Source organism: Labrus mixtus, chromosome 1 (assembly GCF_963584025.1).
Source record: "Labrus mixtus chromosome 1, fLabMix1.1, whole genome shotgun sequence".
Taxonomy (NCBI): Eukaryota; Metazoa; Chordata; class Actinopteri; order Labriformes; family Labridae; genus Labrus; species Labrus mixtus.
Window position 1 is genome coordinate 1,217,783 of NC_083612.1, and position 18,648 is coordinate 1,236,430.

Below are 18,648 nucleotides of genomic sequence, written 5' to 3' on the forward strand. Positions count from 1 at the left end.
TCTTATCCTCGTGTCTCTCCATGTTCTAGTGTGTTTTTTTACATTCTTGAGTTCTCTGTCTTCAGTGTTTCCTGATTTATTTTATAGTTGTCCTCAGTGTTTCTTGTGTTTAATCCTGCCTCTGTGTTGATCGCCCTCATTGTCTTCACCTGTGTCTTGTTAGTCTCACCTGTTTTTTTTTTCATTCTGCACTTGGGTCCAGTTCCTGATTTTCCACACCCGTGACATCGGTTCTTGAATTTAAAAGGCTTCTGGCATAAATGATGAACATGCAATACAGCCAATTCATATGAAGAGAATCTGAGTAAAGTATGCGTCATGAGTTACTTTTTTCCTCCTTTCCCATTTATTAAAAAGAAATTCAGACAAAGCAGAAACGTTGTCAAAGTGGTGTTACCGTTTACAGCTTTTAATTACCATTTACAAAGAATAAGAAACATCTGTTGCATCCAAATCATGTTTATAGATTGTAAACAAACCAACAATGAACTGCTGACAAAGTCATAAATAGCTTTAGGAATAATAAAAAACTGCTTTCTGCTGGGACAAACGTTAGCTCGGGCCAAAGCGCCTTGGTCAGTGCGTCATGATGAAGGTTTGACCTTAATTTCATTACTTCAACACGGTGAAAAGTTGCTTGGGTGTCTGCGAGAGTGACTCTAAATATCCACATCGTGATCCGAGACGTTTCTTCATCCCGTTCCCTAAACCCAAGGGATGTTGTTTATGGCTATATGACAGATATTTGAAAATACAGCAGGTCAAACTACAATCTGTGATAATTAATAATGTAGTTTTCTTCACCTGAGCAGTTCTGCCCGGCGACAGCTCTGCAGACCGTCATTTTCAGAGACTCATTATGACGTTTCTCTTTTTTACATGCATCTGTAGCATTTAGCGCTGTGATGTCACTGTGCACATAACTCTCAGCTGCTTATTGACGGCCCTGTTGGCGACATTAAGAGGATCTTTCAGACCCCTGGTTCCAGCAATAGTCACTGATGGAGCCCAGAGGTCAGTCAGTATAGATGCGGGATGGCTAGCATCCACTGGAGGAAAGCTAACGTTAGCCAACCTCACTAGCATCAGACACGGATCATATAAAAAGAGAGATTTAGAGTTTTCCTCAGACACCCTATTGTACCTCTGATGTATTTATTTCACTGAGGACATGTTTTGAATCAATTCAATTAAAATAAGTTTGTGAAATCATGGAACATTTTCAATTGTGTCAAATGGGTAGGAGCCAAGTGACAAGAGATTTTGTCCAACCTAGTAACAGTAACTAAGGAGGGAGGGGCTTGACAAAGGGTTAGTTATCATTTCATCGTTTGTGAAATAACAATGAAAGAATAATAAATATACTGCACATTCATGATGAGTATTATAAAATGAGATGTTTAGGTTTTTTGCACAACAGAGATCCTCAGCGATGCAGAGTTGTCACCCCTGTCGTTAAAACAGGGACTGAAGAATGGGCAGAGGTCCTCTGTGAAGGAGCAGCCGGTGAAGGAGTAGATCATATCTTTAGCATCAACGTTGTAAAAGGAGACCAGACCCTCGTCATAATCGACAAACACGCCCACCTTCTGAGGCTGAGCCCTCACCGAGAGGAGGATGTCGGGGTCAGTCAGAGCCACGTACTCGTTTCCGTTCCTCAGCTGCAGAGTCCAGTACCCGGCTTCCGGGCACGACGTGATCTGTCCCTTCCTGTTGGCGGACACGCTCACGACTCCTAAATCCCACTTGGTTTTCCCTCTGACCTCCACCTCGTAGTAGAACCTCTCAGTGGAGAAACTCTGCTTCCCCAACACGATCACACAAAATGAAAATCTCTCCGGATTGTCTGGGAGATTCCTCACCTCGTCGCTGTGATTGACTTGTTTTCCGTCGTCAGACAGAAGGAGTTTGGGATGCGCCGTGTCCGGATCCAGGGTTACATCCACCGCATACCGCTGCACCCTCTGCAGCTCGCCATCAAGAAGCTTCTCCACCCCTTTGCTGAGGGTTTCTTTAAGTTCGGCCACGGCTCTTGCTATGGTTCCCTCACACGAAGGTTGACGGAGGCTGATTCCTGTCCAGTTCTTGGAGGGCAGGGAGGCCTTCAGGGACGAAAACGTTTGGAGGAGTCTGTGGTGGTCATCGGAGCGTGAGAGCTGCTCCACCTCAGCGTTCCTCTTCCTCACCTCGGAGGTCTCCTGATTCAACTCTTTGATGTAGTCCTCGGCTTGTTTCGCCGTGGTCTTCTGCTTCTGTCTGATCTGTTCGGTTAGCTCGCTCAGACCCGTCTCCACAAACCGTGTCAGAGCGGTGAAGACCTGCACGCCATCCGCTATCTCTCTGTCTGCAGCTTCCCTGCTGAGGGAAGCCGACTGTCGGAGCTCTCTGATCTTAAGTTCTCGCTCCTGCACCATCTGCTGAAACTCTGCCTGCGTCTCCCTGAGCTCAGTCTTCCTTCCTTTGCTCTCTTCCGCCAGAGGAACGACGTCGTGGGACTCGTGGTCTGTTTCTGCACAAAACCGACACACACACATCTGGTCGGCCTTGCAGTACAGCTCCATCAGTTCGTCGTGCTTCGTGCAGATCTTGTCTTCGAGGTTATCAAGCGGCTCGATGAGCTTATGCCTTGTCAATCCTGACACTGTCTGATGCCGCTCCAGGTGAATCTCACAGTATGAGGCCAGACACACCGGGCAGGACTTCAGGGCTCTCAGTCTGACTCCCGTGCAGACGTCACAGGGAACCTCTCCGGGTTGAGCGATCTCTGAGGCTTTCTTCACCGCCTCCTGCTTGAACTGAATGGCCAGCTCAGATATGAAGGTGTTGACATGGAGCTCAGGTATCAAGTCGAAAATCTTTTTACAAACGGGACACTTGCACTTCCTGTTGATCTTCCAGTCTTCTGTGATGCAGCTCTTGCAGAAGTTGTGACCACATGGTATGGTGACAGGACGGTTGAACACGTCCAGACAGATGGAGCACAGGAAGTGGGCTTCGGACAGCAGACAGCTGGCAGCTGACATGTTGAACACTCTGAGAAAACAAAACAAGACATTAAATAAGAAGTGTGATTGGTCATGTGACCATATGCATTTAACACACCTGTGTATGCCCAACTGATAAAGCTGGGCGAACCTGAGGAAGCTTCAGGTGAAACTCATCATTCACTCTCAGTGACAGTAAAGTCATTTTTAGTTTGCCTCGGTTTATTTATTTTTTCATTGTATGTTTCTGCAACCAAGCAGCACCTGAGGATGTCGGTTAGCGGTGCACGTGGTACCCTGTTGGTCAGTAATTATTGAGTTATTAAAGGCTTTATGTGTGATGTTTTGATCCAGCAGATGTCGCCCTTGAGCACCAGCATGAAACCAAAACAACTGGCGCTGCATTGTTGTGTTAGCATGCTAATGCTAGCGATCTTTATTATGCTCGTATCTTCACACTGCATGTAAATTTACCTGAAATGAGCGTGATCTAGAAACACAGTTAAGCAGTGAGTACAGTATGTTATTCTTCTTTTCTCTAGTCCCTCAATTAAACAACTTTTATACACGAGGGGAGGAGTCAGCCGGCCGTCCGGGCGATGTAAACAAAGTGAAGATAGGACTCTGAAAACTCTGAAAACATCACAGACAGTGGGACTCGGGTGTTACACCCATTGTAGACAGTCATGACTCACAGAGTTATTTTCAGAGGAGATACTTGATTTATATATTTAAGTGTGAAAAATCACATATGAAGACTTTAAGGAAGAAGAACTACTACCTTATAAGGGCCACTCTACGTAAGCATCATAAGATCATATTTATGTTCAACAACTTCCTAACTTACTTTCAATTAGCAGCTATTAGGAGGGCAAATTCTTAGTTAATGACCTATTAGCTAAAGACTAATCGTGTAGAATAAGGTGCTAATACTGTAAGTGCTCAATGAATAGGCAGCCAGTATGCTACTAGCTTCCGTTTCACTCAGGATCGAAAATAAAATCTCATTATTTACCCATCTGTGGGGCCCGTAGTAATGTCAGGCATGTTTATGGATGCTAAGCACCCCCCCATTCTCACACATGCTCAATGCAGCCATGCTCAATTAATGTGCTTGTGATTGTGTTTCTGTATTTCAGAGAACTGAGTAAAATAATAATTATAAAACCCGTGCATGCTTGGAAGTTCATTTATGTGACACATCAATGCATGCAGGGCAATGCCCCTCCATACCTTAAAGAACACCTCCGATCTGCCGCCACCAACTGCCTCCAAACCCCCAGGACTAAGCTCTGCTCTATGGGGGGCAGAGCCTCCTACTAATCTGAGGGCCCCACAGACAGTGAACTCCTTTAAAAAGGACCTGAAAACTTTCCCCTTTAGAGAAAAGAGCCTTTCCCTTCCCCTAAAAAACCTTTTCCCTAAAAATGACTGCCTCTGCCTGATTTGACCTGTCTGACTAGTGCTATTGTTTTTATGGTTTTATTGTAATTGCAGCACTAATTAGCATGCTAATAAGCAGCTAGTTAATGGTGCATACAGTGACCATACCACACTACAGCCACTTTCACATCTGCACTCCTGAAAATATCTAGATGAGGACTGCCATCGCGCTATCCCGAGTTTTTCAGGAGTTTTCTGAACGTGTGAAAGCCCTTTATACGTTAAAGCTCCTGTGAGAAAACTGTAACTCATGTTACCTGACATCTTCCCTGTGGCAATGGTTACAAGCATTTAAAACATCTATCAGAAATACGATGTAGAAATAATCAGTCCTTCTCTGACGGTCGTGTTTGCAAGTCACACAGAGGCATCAGAATTGGTTTGAGTCTGCTTTATAACCGACTAAAAACTGCTCACAGGAGCTTTAATTCTAACATCCTTCTCTATTTCTTTTCTCTCTCTCTTACAGTGAACAAAAACAATTCTATAACTTCCTTGTGGTTTCCATAAAGTTGTGATTAAATCAGAGAAAAACGTGAACTTACCCCGAGTGTGGAGGACCTCTAAATGCCGGGTGGACTGGGTGGAAGTGTTTCCTCTAACAAACAGGGTCTTGTGCCCAGCTGTCACTAAAGAAACAGTTTGGGGGGGATGTGAGTCCTTTAATGAGAAAAGAGTCCAGAGTCCACCTCCTATGCATGTCATGTGACCCCCCTTGAGCCGAAAGCAGCACATTGTTAGTATTTTCTTCTCTATTTATAGGGACCACCCTGGAGGCTCCTGGTCTTTACAGAGTGTGTAAACAATAGAAACCTTGCAAGAGCTAATCAGCAAGACAGATGATAGTGTGTGTGTGTGTGTGTGTGTGTGTGTGTGTGTGTGTGTGGGGGGGGGGGGACAGTGAAAGTGAGTTTTGTACTATTCATTAAAAGCATAATTTTTCTTACTGTCCGATTGTATCATTACTTTGTTGTACTAATAGTGTAAGTGTAATTTTACACATATTTTGCTCACCTTCAAATTACTCTCACAAAAAGTACCCAGAACTGTTTGGTCCGAAAACACCTACAGTAGGTGTCCTCGGACCAAATAGTGGAGAGGAACTATCCACTAGCACCATAGACTGTAAATATGAATGGATGAAGACTGAGTGACGTCAGACATCTGTTCCTGCAGGGGGCTCTGGAGGCTCATCGGCAGCAGCCGCCATGCTGGAAATGCTGTCTCAGTCTAACTTTCAGTGAACCTAACGACAGGCTGAGAGCTGGAGCTGAGGCGGGTTTTAACCCTCCTGATGAACCATTACATCGTGCCCACCTGTCAATCATGTCAGCTACCCGCCTAACTATGGATAACATGTATCGTTTTCAAAATCAAAACGGAGCCATATTAAAAAATCGGCCCCCCGTACAGTGTGTGCCAGTGATGACAATAACTAATCAGACCTATTTGGTTTTTTGTACCAGGCTCTAAACATGTTTATTTATACTGTAAAAACAGTTTTTTGCCTCTTGTGTGTATGTGACTTCTGGTATTCCCAGAGCCAGCCTCTAGTGGACACTTGACGAACTGCAGGATTTTGCACTTCCGCATTGGCTTCATTTTTTCAAGACGGGAGGTTGTCACTTGACTAGCACCAGGGAGTTCCCTGAGAACTACACTTCATGGGGACTTTTTTCTGTCTTCATTGGCACCACCATGGTACCTACTCTGAAGCAGGAGCTAAAAAGGTTCCACTAAACGGGGTTCTGGGAACATAAATAGTTCATAGTTCCTGCAGGAACTAGGAGCGACGGGCGACGATCTCCTTGATGTGTCAGGGCCTTAAAGCAGTACATGTTCTCACATCTCTCTGATCCATATGATAAGGCTGGTAATGGATTACTAAAAGGACATGTAGTTAAAGTCCCTGGACTCCAAAGCGCACTGCAGGAACAAATGGGTGACGTCACTCAGGCTTTGTCCATTCATGTTTACAGTCTGTGGTGCTGACTCCTCCTTGGCTCCAAGAAGAACTACCTCAGTGATCATAAACATAACTCTAGAAGTAATCAATCAATACAAGGTTTTTATTGTTCACAATGATTTTATTTAAAGCACAGACGAATTAAGTTATTGCGGTTCCAGTAAACACCTAATATAGGCGATGGATAATACATGAAGATGAAGATGAAGAATCAGTTATTAAAACTTGTTGTCATCATTTTCTGGGAGGAGGAGGGGTCTTTGGATGAGGAGATGTCCGATCGAGACTTGCAGGTCAAAGCGACAGACCACAGGAACACAAAAACACCTGAGGAGATTAAAAAAAAGGGTTTTAATTCTCTCAGAAAAGGATGAAGGCAGAGTGCAGACTTCCTGTATGAAGATCATCACACTGACCCTGCAGGGAGTTGAGTATGGTGAACACGTAGATCCCCGGCAGGGAGACGTAGGTGGTGCTCGCTAACCCCCACGGTAGACCCAGCACCCAGCTGAGCCCGAGCACCGTGGCACAGTCCTTCCACAACCTGGAGCCCTTCTCTCTGTCCATCTTCTGCCTCTCACCGCCCCGCCTCAGGCCCCTCCTCAGGCCCCACATCTTGAACACCACCAGCCCCAGCATGCAGGAGTTACACAGGATCACCAGACACGGGAGGGCCACGGTGGTGATGTAGCTGACCACAGGCCGCTGCTTGAAATCACTGCTAATCCAGCATCTGCAGGTTAGCAACAAAAAAACAACAAAGTCCAAGAACGTTTGAATAACCGCTGAGTCGGACATGAAACAGAGCACAGATTCAAAGTCTTGCTTTCTTACATGGCTGCTGTTGAATTATGATTGTTTTCATCCGTCAGCTCCAGTCTGTATTTACCATAGACGCCGGAAATCCCACAAACCACTGCAGTCAGTGTAGGAAGTCCTGCATGAAGACAAGAAACACAAGTTACTTCAACATGACCTGACAGCTGTGGAGGAGTCGACATGTTCACGCAAACTGGTCACTACAGTGGACAGCTGTTCAAAAGGGGGTTTTCTGCTAAATGCACAGGTTGTGATGAATTTGTTTCACATCAGCCACTTGACTTTATCAAGTCAGTCCATACTCTGTCATCCACTGGCCAGCTGTGTAGCAAAATGTATTCAAAATCAAGATGGCCGACGAAAAGTCACAAATACCATGTGGTTCAGGAATATGTTGCAAATCCTGTTATTCTAGGGCGCACTCACACTAACCAAAGTCTCCTTGATTTTTGTCTAAATTCATCAGTTAACTCAACATTAAACCGATTAATTTTATTCACCTAAAACCATTCAAATAAACGTCATCATACTCTTCACTCACCCCATCCCACCACGCTGAGTTTGAGCAGGTATCTCCTGACGTAGATGTTAAACACTCGGACCAGCAGGAGGTACAGGTGGAATCCTTCCAGAGCGGTCCAGGTGAAGGTGGCCAGCAGGGACCAGTGTAAAAACAAACCCAGACCACCACAGACCCAGCCCTCCTCCTCCTCCTCGCCCTTCAGCTGCAACACCCAGAAGCAGCACAGCAGGAAGCTGAGGTGGAGGCAGAGCAGCGCTCCCGTTAGCTGCATGTGCACACTGATGGCCTTCTCAGGGCGCCGGCGCCTGGAGAGGAGGAAACGGTTTATCATGATCATTGAGCAGATAAAGGGCTGCATCTGAACAGTCGTGTACAGAGACATGCATCCAATAGCACAAAAAACTCAAATTAATAAAAAGGAAAAATGTTCACAAAATATAAACTAAATGAAAAAATAGAAAGTCAAAACAAAATAATGAAAAATCTAACTATTGTAACCTTGAACTGCAAACCTTAAAATAATCTTTTAAAAAAGATCTATATAATATACTGTATATTAGGTCATTTAAAACCTGAGTCATTGTAGGAAGAATGTGAGGCTTTTTGATCCAGTAGATGTCGCCCTTGAGCTCCAGCATGAAACCAAAACAAACTGCTGTTAGGCCACGCCTAACTAAGTCAGCGTGAGAAATGAACAGTGTTAAAACCCCAGGCTTTATATTAAGAAGTGGTCTTGTGGTTGGACTTGTGCAGGAAGAAACACCTTGGGCTCTCTTTTGAAGGTGTTAAGTGAAGCTTACAGCGATTTGTAAAAAAAAAACAGGGGTCGGGTAGCGACAGAGCCGGAGAACACTGCAAAAACTAAGACGACGTCTGGGTCTTTAAACACATCGAACTCTGACCGGCTCATTTACCTTCTCTCCTCTCATTGTGCCCCTGGTCCTCTCATTATTTAAACCTCCAGACACGCCGACAGGATGGGACAGGATCTATGATAACCCGTTAACCCATGTGATTAAATGATAGACCCTCACACGTTTTTTTTATTTTGTCTGTTCAGCTGTTTCTGGATCAGATCAGAGCAGCCGGAGCTCTTTTATCGGCTTTGAGCCTCAAGCTTGAACTGAACTGACATCGACCTGTGTGACTCTGTATCAGTCAACAACATAATCGTAAAGAGCAGTAAGTGAAAGTCCGGTGCTTTAGTGTGCTGCATTTGGCTTCCAAAATATATAATTCACCTCAGAAAACTGTGAATATGAACTGAATCCAAACACTCACTGCTGACAAATGTAAACGATCAGACTGATGGTGGTGAAGAAGACGGACAGAGCTGATCCCACGTAGGTGATGTAGCTCAAGTTATCAGCGCTGCGTTTATCCACGGAGAGTTCAGGGTTCTGCAGCAGAGAAACATACGATCAAAGTTCAACTTAACACGATGTTTAAGTGTAGAAATCACACAGACGACAATAAGCAGGCGTGCTGATCACGGCTTTCATCTCATTATATAATAAATGATTCTTTGGATTATGGTTCGATACATACATATCATCCAATGGGATTCAAATGTTGTTAAATTGTTGTATCAATAAATACAGATTTTTATTCCAACTCAGAAAACTCTATCATGTGTGTGATTTATCTGTGACTAAACTTAAGTTGTTCAAAGCTTGATCCAAAGGCGACTGGACTCGGTTGAAGCTCTTGAAGACGTTTCCCCCCTCCTCCTCCTCCGATAGGCTCCTGCAGCGTTGCCAGATCTCCAGGTCTCAGAAAATAAACCCAAAGGAAGCGACGCGACTCTTCAAATAGATAAATCTATAAATCTGTTGTTGTCACTCACTGGGATTCTGAAACATGATAAACTATTGTGTTTCACTATATTGGAGAGCTGGTAGAGAAACAGGAGGGGTTCTAACTGGGAGCAAGGCGAGCCCAATTAAGCTACTGCACTTTAGACCCAAGCCCAAAAAACACAACACACTACAAGAAAAGTTTGTAAGCAACTTTACAGAAAAACAAGCCCAACGTTGCTAATAATAAGCAGACTTTACAACACCGGAGCTAACGGAGCTAGTAGCCTCTGTGGATCTGATCACAGATGACCCACATCAGAGTTGTTAGCTGAGTCATTGACTTAGTTTTTGGCTAGAGTTGTTAAAGGCTTTATATGTGATTTTTTGATCCAGCAGATGTCGCCTTTGAGCACCAGCATGAAACCAAAACAACTCGTGCTGCATTGTTGTGTTAGCATGCTAATGCTAGCGATCTTTATTATGCTCGTATCTTCACACTGCATGTAAATTTACCTGAAATGAGCGTGATCTAGAAACACAGTTAAGCAGTGAGTACAGTATATTCTTCTTCTTTTCTCTAGTCCCTCAATTAAACAACTTTTATACACAAGGGGAGGAGTCAGCCGGCCGTCCGGGCGATGTAAACAAAGTGAAGATAGGACTCTGAAAACTCTGAAAACATCACAGACAGTGGGACTCGGGTGTTACACCCATTGTAGACAGTCATGACTCACAGAGTTATTTTCAGAGGAGATACTTGATTTACATATTTAAGTGTGAAAAATCACATATAAAGACTTTAACCTCATCCGTTGTCGTCTGTGGGTCGTCGGGGTCACATGTTCCACGGTGGGACTGGGGCTTTAGTTTTGAGGGACAATTCAAAACAGCACTGTAGGTTGGTGAAAGATGGTGTCTCAGACCACCACCTCGGTCAAGAGATGGTTTGTCCACCTTTACATAGATGACTTCTTTAACACCCTGCACCTCGTCATCTCCAATATCGTGTCCTTAGATTTGTCCTTCACATGTACGCTGGCTCCTGATGAGCCGGCTCTCATGTTGTTCCTCAAGTCCTGTTACCTTTGGATGAAGCTTTGAATTTACCTGGATGACTGAGAACCTACACGGACAAACTGAAGCCGTGCGTTAAGCTCTCTCTGCATCTACATGTCTAGTGAAATAAAAACGTTCAATGGCAGATGTCATGAGCTGCAGCTAAGCCTAAAGACAAATACTCCCCCGGGTGCTAACAGGAGTGCAAGCTCATTTGCTTTTTTAAACAAAGTGAGCGCTGGGTCTTAACTGCGTCAGGAAAAGACATCTGTGCCACCCGCCAAAGACGCTTAGCGCCACAAATTTACCACAAGTACGGCAAAGAAGCTCATGTGGTTGCAGCTGCAGATTGTTTCACTTCCAGTGTTGTTGGTTTCACAGCCGTCTGGGCTCCAATACACTAAAAACACAAACACAGCAGGTTCATCATAAAATGAAGATTATAGGTACAGGAGAAAATATATTGTTTATGTCTGGTATGTGAAGAGAACCTGTTCCATTCCCGAGTGCAGACTCGTACCAGAACACACACGTCCCAGCGTCCACCTGAAACACGTTCAACATCAGAGCAGATCTTTACACGTTTAAAGTATCATGCTAGCACATCAGCTGTCCTTGTTGTACCTGTTTGTTGTGCACGAAGGTTAATCTGACGGGGTGTGGGAGGTTTGTGACCGACTGTCTCCCTGCCCTCACCACCAACACGAACCCCCCCATGACATCGCCGTCTATGCGGGTTGGCATGATTGCTCTGCTCTTACTTCTTCTTGGTTCACTCACCTGTAATGAAAAAAAACACCTGCGCTATCAGAGGGGGCATGATGAATTTCTGCTGAGGTTAGCTTATTTTAAAGGTCCCATATTCTTCTTTTTCTGGTTTTATATTCTCTTTAGTGTGTTTTCCAAGTGTCCTGTGCATGTTTAGTCACATCTATGTGCAAAAATTCAAAGTCCGCGGAAACACAGCTTCTCCTACATCCTCCTGTTAGCTGTAGCATTAGCCGCATGTAACGCTCGGTTCTAGCCCCCCTCGATAAAAATTTGTCAGTCCGACGTCATTGTCAGTGTGAGATCACTGATCTAAGCCTATTGGCTCGTTGTGGCCCTGCAGCTCATGTTGCACGCCCGTTAACTTCTGTAGCACGCCCACAATATGCCGTAGCCTGCGGTAGCACAGTAGTGCTAAGGTGCTAATGTTTATGCTCCCCTCGGACGGAGCCAGTGGCTGCATTCCCAATATGGTAAAAGAGGCGGGACATTTCCGAGAACCGTGCTGAGCAACTGACCAATAACGACAGAGCGGATCGGCAGACCAATCAGAGCAGACTTGGCCCACGTGGGGTCTAACAGTGTGGGCTCAACAGAGTGTAGCTGACGGACTCAGAGTGTAGAGGGAGCAAGGAGGAGCAGTACATGAAAACAGACACTTTATTCAGACTTTATCTATTGTGAACGTACAAAAGTAGGAACATAGATTAAATATACGAACCCCAAAAAGGGCAGAATATGACCTCTTTAACGTCAACTTAAGCCAAATAACTTACCCATATTTATAAGAAGCCTTTAAATTAAGTAAAGTTACGAGGAGAGGTGGCTTTGAGTGACAGGTGGATATTGTTGACGTTTGAAATCAACTCAGCTGATTTAGTCACTAAAGCTGTTTTCACACATGCACTCCTGAAAATATCTAGATTATTTTACAACCACCCTTCCTATTGGCTCGCGCTGAATTTTCCGGAGAATATCCTGCTGCGTTCTCACATCAGCTGAGGCCTTATAAAACCAGGTCCCTGAGGTTCCTCTGACCAGGGTCTGCTGGTTGTTTCTCATACAAGGCTAAAAAAACAAAGGAGACTGTGCCTTTGAGGATGTAACACCTAAACTTTGGAACTGTCTTCCCCCCAGAACTGAGAGCCTTGACCTCTGTGGACACAAAGCAGCTAAAGACCCATCTGTTCAGACTTGCCTTTGTTTGATCTGTCTGTATTTGATTTCATGTGACTGTTTGTACTCTGTTTTTGTTTTATTGTGAAGCACGTTGTGATGTCTGCTCTTGAAAGGCACTACATAAATAAACTTTTACTTACTTACTTACAGCTCCCCCTGGAAATATCAGGAGATTTTCAGGAGTTTTCTGCAAGTGTGAAAGCCCTATATCTCAACCTCTCTCTTTTGTTGTTGGGGCCTTTTGGGGATTTTTCATGAAACATAGAAGTGGAAAGAGTTTTAAATTCCTCAGGACACAAATCACAGAATTCCCATCACATGGACAATCACCTCCCCTCTGGTTAAGAAATGGCTTACCCAGAGGGTAAATGGCACCAAAGAGGCTCTACTTCCTCAGAACTCTGGAAAACCAACCTGTCTGCAAAGCTGCTCCTGTCCTTCTTTACCACTGCTCTTTAGGAAGTGGACATACTAACAGTGTGGTATGCAAACCTCTCAGCAGCAGACACGTCTCTGCACATATCAGGGATTTTTATAAACAGAAATCCGGGGCTACATCCAACCCATAAAAAGTCCATAAAAAAAACATCAAACAATGGTGCTAATAAACTCTGCGAGTCAACACAGTGTTTACCGTATAGCCAGTGTTTGACCAATCACAGACATGAACAAGTCTACTTGCAGCAAAGCAGCGTATTCTAAAAGGCCAACTATAAGAATAATCCAGGCTAATATCAACACAGCTCTTCACTTTGTTTGGTCCCAACTGAGTGAATGAGTCATGTGTAGGTCCTGTAGAGGCTAAGTCGACACTCAGGGAAATCCTGAGATCGATTATTTTCATTGTAATGACACCCCTCTCCACTGGGGGCACTGTGGGTGATGTGAATTCAGGTCAGGCACAAAAGTGCACTTTAGATCATACTGTACTTTAATGTGTTATTCTTTGTTTATTAAAGAATAATGCAACGATAGTGAGTCAGATGAGATAGATGAGTCAGTTTGTTTTAAACCTATACAAACACATAAATATTTAAGAAATAACAGACGGTACTGTGATGAGTTATCTGGGTATTCCTGTCATCTGTATGTACTGTTAACTCGATGTCGAAGCATATTGGTCAAAATCAAATTTAATCAATATCGAATCACACCTGTTACCGGTTTGTCTGTCGTTTATATGGATGTGTAACCAGGAAGTGTTGTTGAAAGTTATCTGTTTCCATCCTGCTTTTTAAAGAACATCAAACCGTCATGTTAACGTTCATAACAGCTCTCTGTGAATGCATGGAGTTCTTTCATATTATGCAAATCATTAATGCAAAGCAGCATGAGGGAAAAGGGCTGCCTGGTACAAGTCAACAGAGAGGGCTAAGTTGCAGTAAAGGCCACTTTTACTACACAAAAACATCACCTTTGTTTTGGATAGATTCCCAAAGAAGTAGGGCTGTGTCTGAAACCGCAGACTTTCATCCTTTTCATACTAAACGTGGCGTCACAGTGAGTGTGTGTAGGATGATCCAAAATCATAGTATGCAATTTTGTTTATGTGAGAAATCCCCGGATGATTACTAGACAATGAACTGGGGCTCTTACACTGGCCAATCACAGAGCTCGAAAACCAGCCAACAAGCGGCTTTAAAGAGGACATATCATGAAAAATCCACTTCTTCAGTGTTTCTGAACATATATCTGTGTAACCTGAGAGTCTACTGACCCACAACATGTGAAATAAACCCATCCAGTCCTTTGTTTGTGGTCTGCATAAGTCTTACAACACAGAGAAAAATGCTCTGTTTCTAATGTGCTCTCCTTGTGATGTCACAGTGGGATTCTGGTCAAAAGAAATCCCCTCCCCTCCCCTGATATCTCCACCCATGGACTCCACCCCCAGACTAGAACAAAACTTTTGCGCAGGTCGGCCATTTTTACTCTCTCTACAGAGGAGTGATGTCTACGGGGAAAACTCAGGTTGTGGTCATTGCATTTAAAGAGACACACACACCAAAACGGAGCATTCTGAGAGAGCTGGTTTATACAGGGTCACAAACCTCCTCCTAGCCCTAACCCTCCTAAAAGGTGGAGGAGAGGACTGTTTGAAAAGGTGGAGGAGGAGACTGTTTGAAAAGGTGGAGGAGGGGACTGTTTGAAAAGGTGGAGGAGAGGACTGTTTGAAAAGGTGGAGGAGGGGACTGTTTGAAAAGGTGGAGGAGAGGACTGTTTGAAAAGGTGGAGGAGAGGACTGTTTGAAAAGGTGGAGGAGGGGACTGTTTGAAAAGGTGGAGGAGAGGACTGTTTGAAAAGGTGGAGGAGAGGACTGTTTAAAAAGGTGGAGGAGAGGACTGTTTGAAAAGGTGGAGGAGGGGGATGATATGTCCTCTTTAAGTAAAAGTGCAGGGCTGAATTACATTTAACATGTTGCCAAATAATATTAAAATAACCACGTAGTTGTATTAGTAATGCATTTTGTTGATGAAATATATTTACAGACCGATTGTTGCGCTAGCTTGATGCTAGCTCATCGAACAGAGCTCGGACTGGAAGTCAGTCGTATTCTAGTTTGTTGATAACTACATGCTAACAGTTGGGTTAGTATGAAGTTTTTCAAAACCAGGGTTCCCAAAAACAATAACCATTCATAAACTAACCCCACTTCTCTATTAAAGGGGATCTAAGGAAGTAAACCTGTCTCACCATGAGGTCTCCAAAGTTGAGCTTACAGGGTGACTGACCTTAAAGTAAGTGCTTTCGATCACAGTGGTCACCAGCAGCACCTCGTCTGACGCAGCTCCTCCCATGATTCTTTGGAGCGCCGACGATGGGATGTAAATCCGGTGCTGAGGCGTGGGGTCCGCTTCGATCTTTAAAAAACCAGGCACACATAAAGTCCAGTTAAAGTCTAGTTTGATAAGACAGTTTTTAATGTAGCCTCCAAAGATAGATAACATCAAGGTGATCAGAGTGCAATATGTAACTCTGACACCTAGTGTTTAAAATGGGTACTGCAGTCTAAATTCTAAACATCATAGAGAGCTGTCTCCCCCCCCCCCCTCCTCTCTAGAGTCCATGCTCACTCAGGTCACCATGTGGTGGACTCTGAAGCTTCAGTGTTTATCCAGCTCTGCATGGGTCTGTAAACCTTTCTGTGTTCTAACCTCTCTCCATTTTTCAAAAGCATCTCCAATATTGATCCTAGTTTGAGCACGTTTCTGCTCGTGGAGCTTATTAGAAACATGCAGAGGCTTTTTAGGTCGGGTACAATCACTTCTATCTGAACCACTTCTCTTGCCCGCTTCCATCGCTGCAACACCTGTTGACCTGATAACTGCTCTCATATCTGACAAACCGAGGGGCGTCCAAAACAGCCGTGTGGGGGGGGGTCGGCTTAAAACCGCCTACCTTCTCTGGTCCAAACAAATCCAGAGCATTCAGGAGCAGAATCTAAAGTTAGAAGGAGGACATACTGGCTGCTGTATTGTTGTCAGAGAAGCCAGCACTTCAACATGTTTCATTAATGATCAGATAGTAAGATACCTTTATCATTTCATTGGGTAGATATCTTACTGATTGGACCTTTAATAACAATTCTCCATATTTAGAGGCTACAAATATATTAATTATATTTACTAATTTAACACCCAACCAAGAAAAAGCATTCATTAAATACCACTTACAGCCAAGGAAAGATAATAGACAAAAACATGTGACATCCTGAGCCCAAATGTACAAATATATGTGTGTGTGTGTGTGTGTGTGTGTGTGTGTGTGTGTGTGTATGATGAAGACGACTACTCTCTTCATTTTTTTGTGCATTTTATATAAACCTGCCGTGTATTTTACCAGACAGCTGGAGAAGAATACGTTCTCACCTCCTGAGAGGAGTTCACATTCATCCGAATGAAGCGGTTGTCCAAACGGCCTTTGGGTCGTTCACAGGTGGCAATCCTGTCCTCATAACACCTGCAAACAACAACAACATTTATAACTATAATATAGTGTTTCACAGTGAACTGAAATTTGATACTTTTCTTTTTTTTTTAAACTTTTTTTATCTTTGTAAATATATTAAAACTAAATGTTACAACCACAGAGGACTTCCTGTCTGTGGTCTATTAATCATCGAACCAGTACTGAGTAATTTCAGTGTCGTGATACTAATATTGTTATTGGTGTCAACGAATGATTATTTCACGAAGTCTTCTGTGCGGTGGAGGCATTTCTGTGTTTTGTATCGCAGTGTGTTGAAATGTCTTCACCGCACAGATGACTGAGGTTCTTGGTGTCAACACACCCCGGTTCTAGGTTATCACAACTAAACCTTGACATTTGAGTGATTTCCGCCGGAGTGAAGACATTTCGACACACTGCGGTAAAAAATACAGGAATGCAATGACAGTGAATTTTAGTTTCCTGAAAAGCACACCTCCGACACAATGATGATAACCGGGGTTTGCTCACAAACATGCCAGAGCTGCCCCACGATTTCTGAGAAATTCAACTGGCAGCATGCGGGCAAAATGTGGCCCCTTGACTTCCTCAAAGTGGACCTCAAATTATTTATGAACTCGTGCACACAGACCTACAGAGACATCAGCTCTCACTGAAATATGAGCAGTATTAAGGAGCTGCTTCATCTGAATACAAACTGTTAGAAATAATAATCATGTGTAAGCAGCTCACACTGATTAAAAAAGGACAGTCACTTTTTTTAAAGATTATTTCTGGGCAACCTGTCAATCATGTCAGCTACGCGCCTAACTTTTGATAACATGTATCGTTTTCAAAATTAAAACAGAGCCGTTAAAAAAGAAATCCAGACATGAGCTAATCAGACCTGCTTGTTTTTTTTTAACCGCAGGCTGTAAACATGTTAATCTCTGCTGTAAAAACAGACTTTTTAGAATGGGTGTGTATGTGACTTCCTGTGCTTCTGCAGCCAGCCTCTAGTGGACACTCAAGGAACTGCAGGATTTCGGAGCTTGCCACTTGGGCTTCGTTCATTCACATTTACAGTCCATGACGCGGACACATCTGAAGGCTGACCTCCTGCTCGTGTGCTGTGAACTTCACAGGAAAAGAAACAGAAACTGCAGACACTTCGGGGATTTCTTTTCTTTTGAGAAAGAGGGGAAATGCAACAATTTCTTTTCAGTAGAGGATTACTTTTAGGATGAAGTAACTATTGACTACAAGAAAGTAATCTGAGCACTCGACTCTGCTTTTTTTTTAAGTTATAAAGAAACATCAGTTATAATTCCTGTCTGTTTCATAGTTGGCTAAAAACTCCTCAGGAGAGCTTTAGAATCTGTATCTCTACAGGGCTGTGCTTAAAACATTTCCAGATATCAACTCTCTTACGCAGTGAAAAAACAGATCTGATCTACAGCTTGAATTCAGTATTCATGATTTGGTTTACCCGGTCCAGGGGAGACCGTAAGTAAGACAGGAGCTGATGACATCATCACAGGAATCTAACAAAAAAACAAAAGTGTCATGGAGGTAACAAAAGTGCATAAAAGTGATTTAAACACACACTGGAAACATTTCTGTCTGATTCACAGTAAAGTTGTTTTAAATTCATGAACAGAGTCATATTTAAAATCAAACACAAACGATGAACTCACCGGCAGCTCGAGTCTCGTAGAAGCAGACGAGAGAGACGATTAAAACAGTATTCCACATCTTCTCTTCACTGACGTTACACACTTGTGTCAAACATCGATCTGCCTGTTTGAGGTCTGCTTGATGAGGTGACCAACAGGTTTCACATCTACAAAAAATGACACATTGGTGGAAGAGCAGCTCTTATTAACAGGAAGTGATTCATAACAATTGTGCTCTCAGAGGTGTTGCTTTGACTACAGGAGATCCAATCTCTGACAAAGAAACTCTGTATGATGTATTTAACCATGTTTTTTTATGTCTGCTGTTTTGATTCACTGGGCAGGACTTTCTCATGTGGGTTTCGATCGGTTCTTCAGCAACAGATTTGGAGTTTATTCTATTTAACCCTGATGACTGAATCTCTAATCTTAGAAAAAAAGAGGAAGTTTCCAAACGTAACAGTTTTCCTACACATGCAAGAATAATAAAAAAAAGTCACAACGTTCT

At 43.5% G+C, this 18,648-nt stretch overlaps 2 protein-coding genes across 3 annotated transcripts; both read right to left on the reverse strand.

The window, feature by feature from the left end:
* Positions 1-319: 319 nt before the first annotated feature.
* Positions 320-5,307, reverse strand: LOC132979244 (E3 ubiquitin-protein ligase TRIM39-like). Its single transcript, XM_061044900.1, has 2 exons — positions 4,973-5,307; positions 320-3,033 (listed from the first exon to the last, which is right to left on the reverse strand). Exon 2 carries the CDS (start codon positions 3,021-3,023, stop codon positions 1,401-1,403), a length of 1,623 nt encoding a protein of 540 aa, XP_060900883.1. The 5' UTR covers positions 3,024-3,033; positions 4,973-5,307; the 3' UTR covers positions 320-1,400.
* A 1,175-nt stretch (positions 5,308-6,482) lies between these two features.
* On the reverse strand, positions 6,483-18,636 carry LOC132979265 (adhesion G-protein coupled receptor G1-like). Of its 2 annotated transcripts, none has more exons than XM_061044943.1 (12): positions 18,162-18,636; positions 17,954-18,008; positions 16,407-16,497; positions 15,303-15,398; positions 11,215-11,370; positions 11,082-11,136; positions 10,899-10,990; positions 9,017-9,135; positions 7,754-8,040; positions 7,228-7,330; positions 6,810-7,126; positions 6,483-6,720 (listed from the first exon to the last, which is right to left on the reverse strand). In XM_061044943.1, the coding sequence occupies exons 1-12, from the start codon at positions 18,217-18,219 to the stop codon at positions 6,605-6,607; spliced, it is 1,545 nt and encodes a 514-aa protein (XP_060900926.1). In that variant the 5' UTR covers positions 18,220-18,636; the 3' UTR covers positions 6,483-6,604. The 2 variants fall into 2 exon arrangements, with proteins under 2 accessions (XP_060900926.1, XP_060900918.1); XM_061044935.1 differs by having other exon boundaries at positions 15,270-15,398; positions 18,162-18,635.
* Positions 18,637-18,648: the final 12 nt, after the last annotated feature.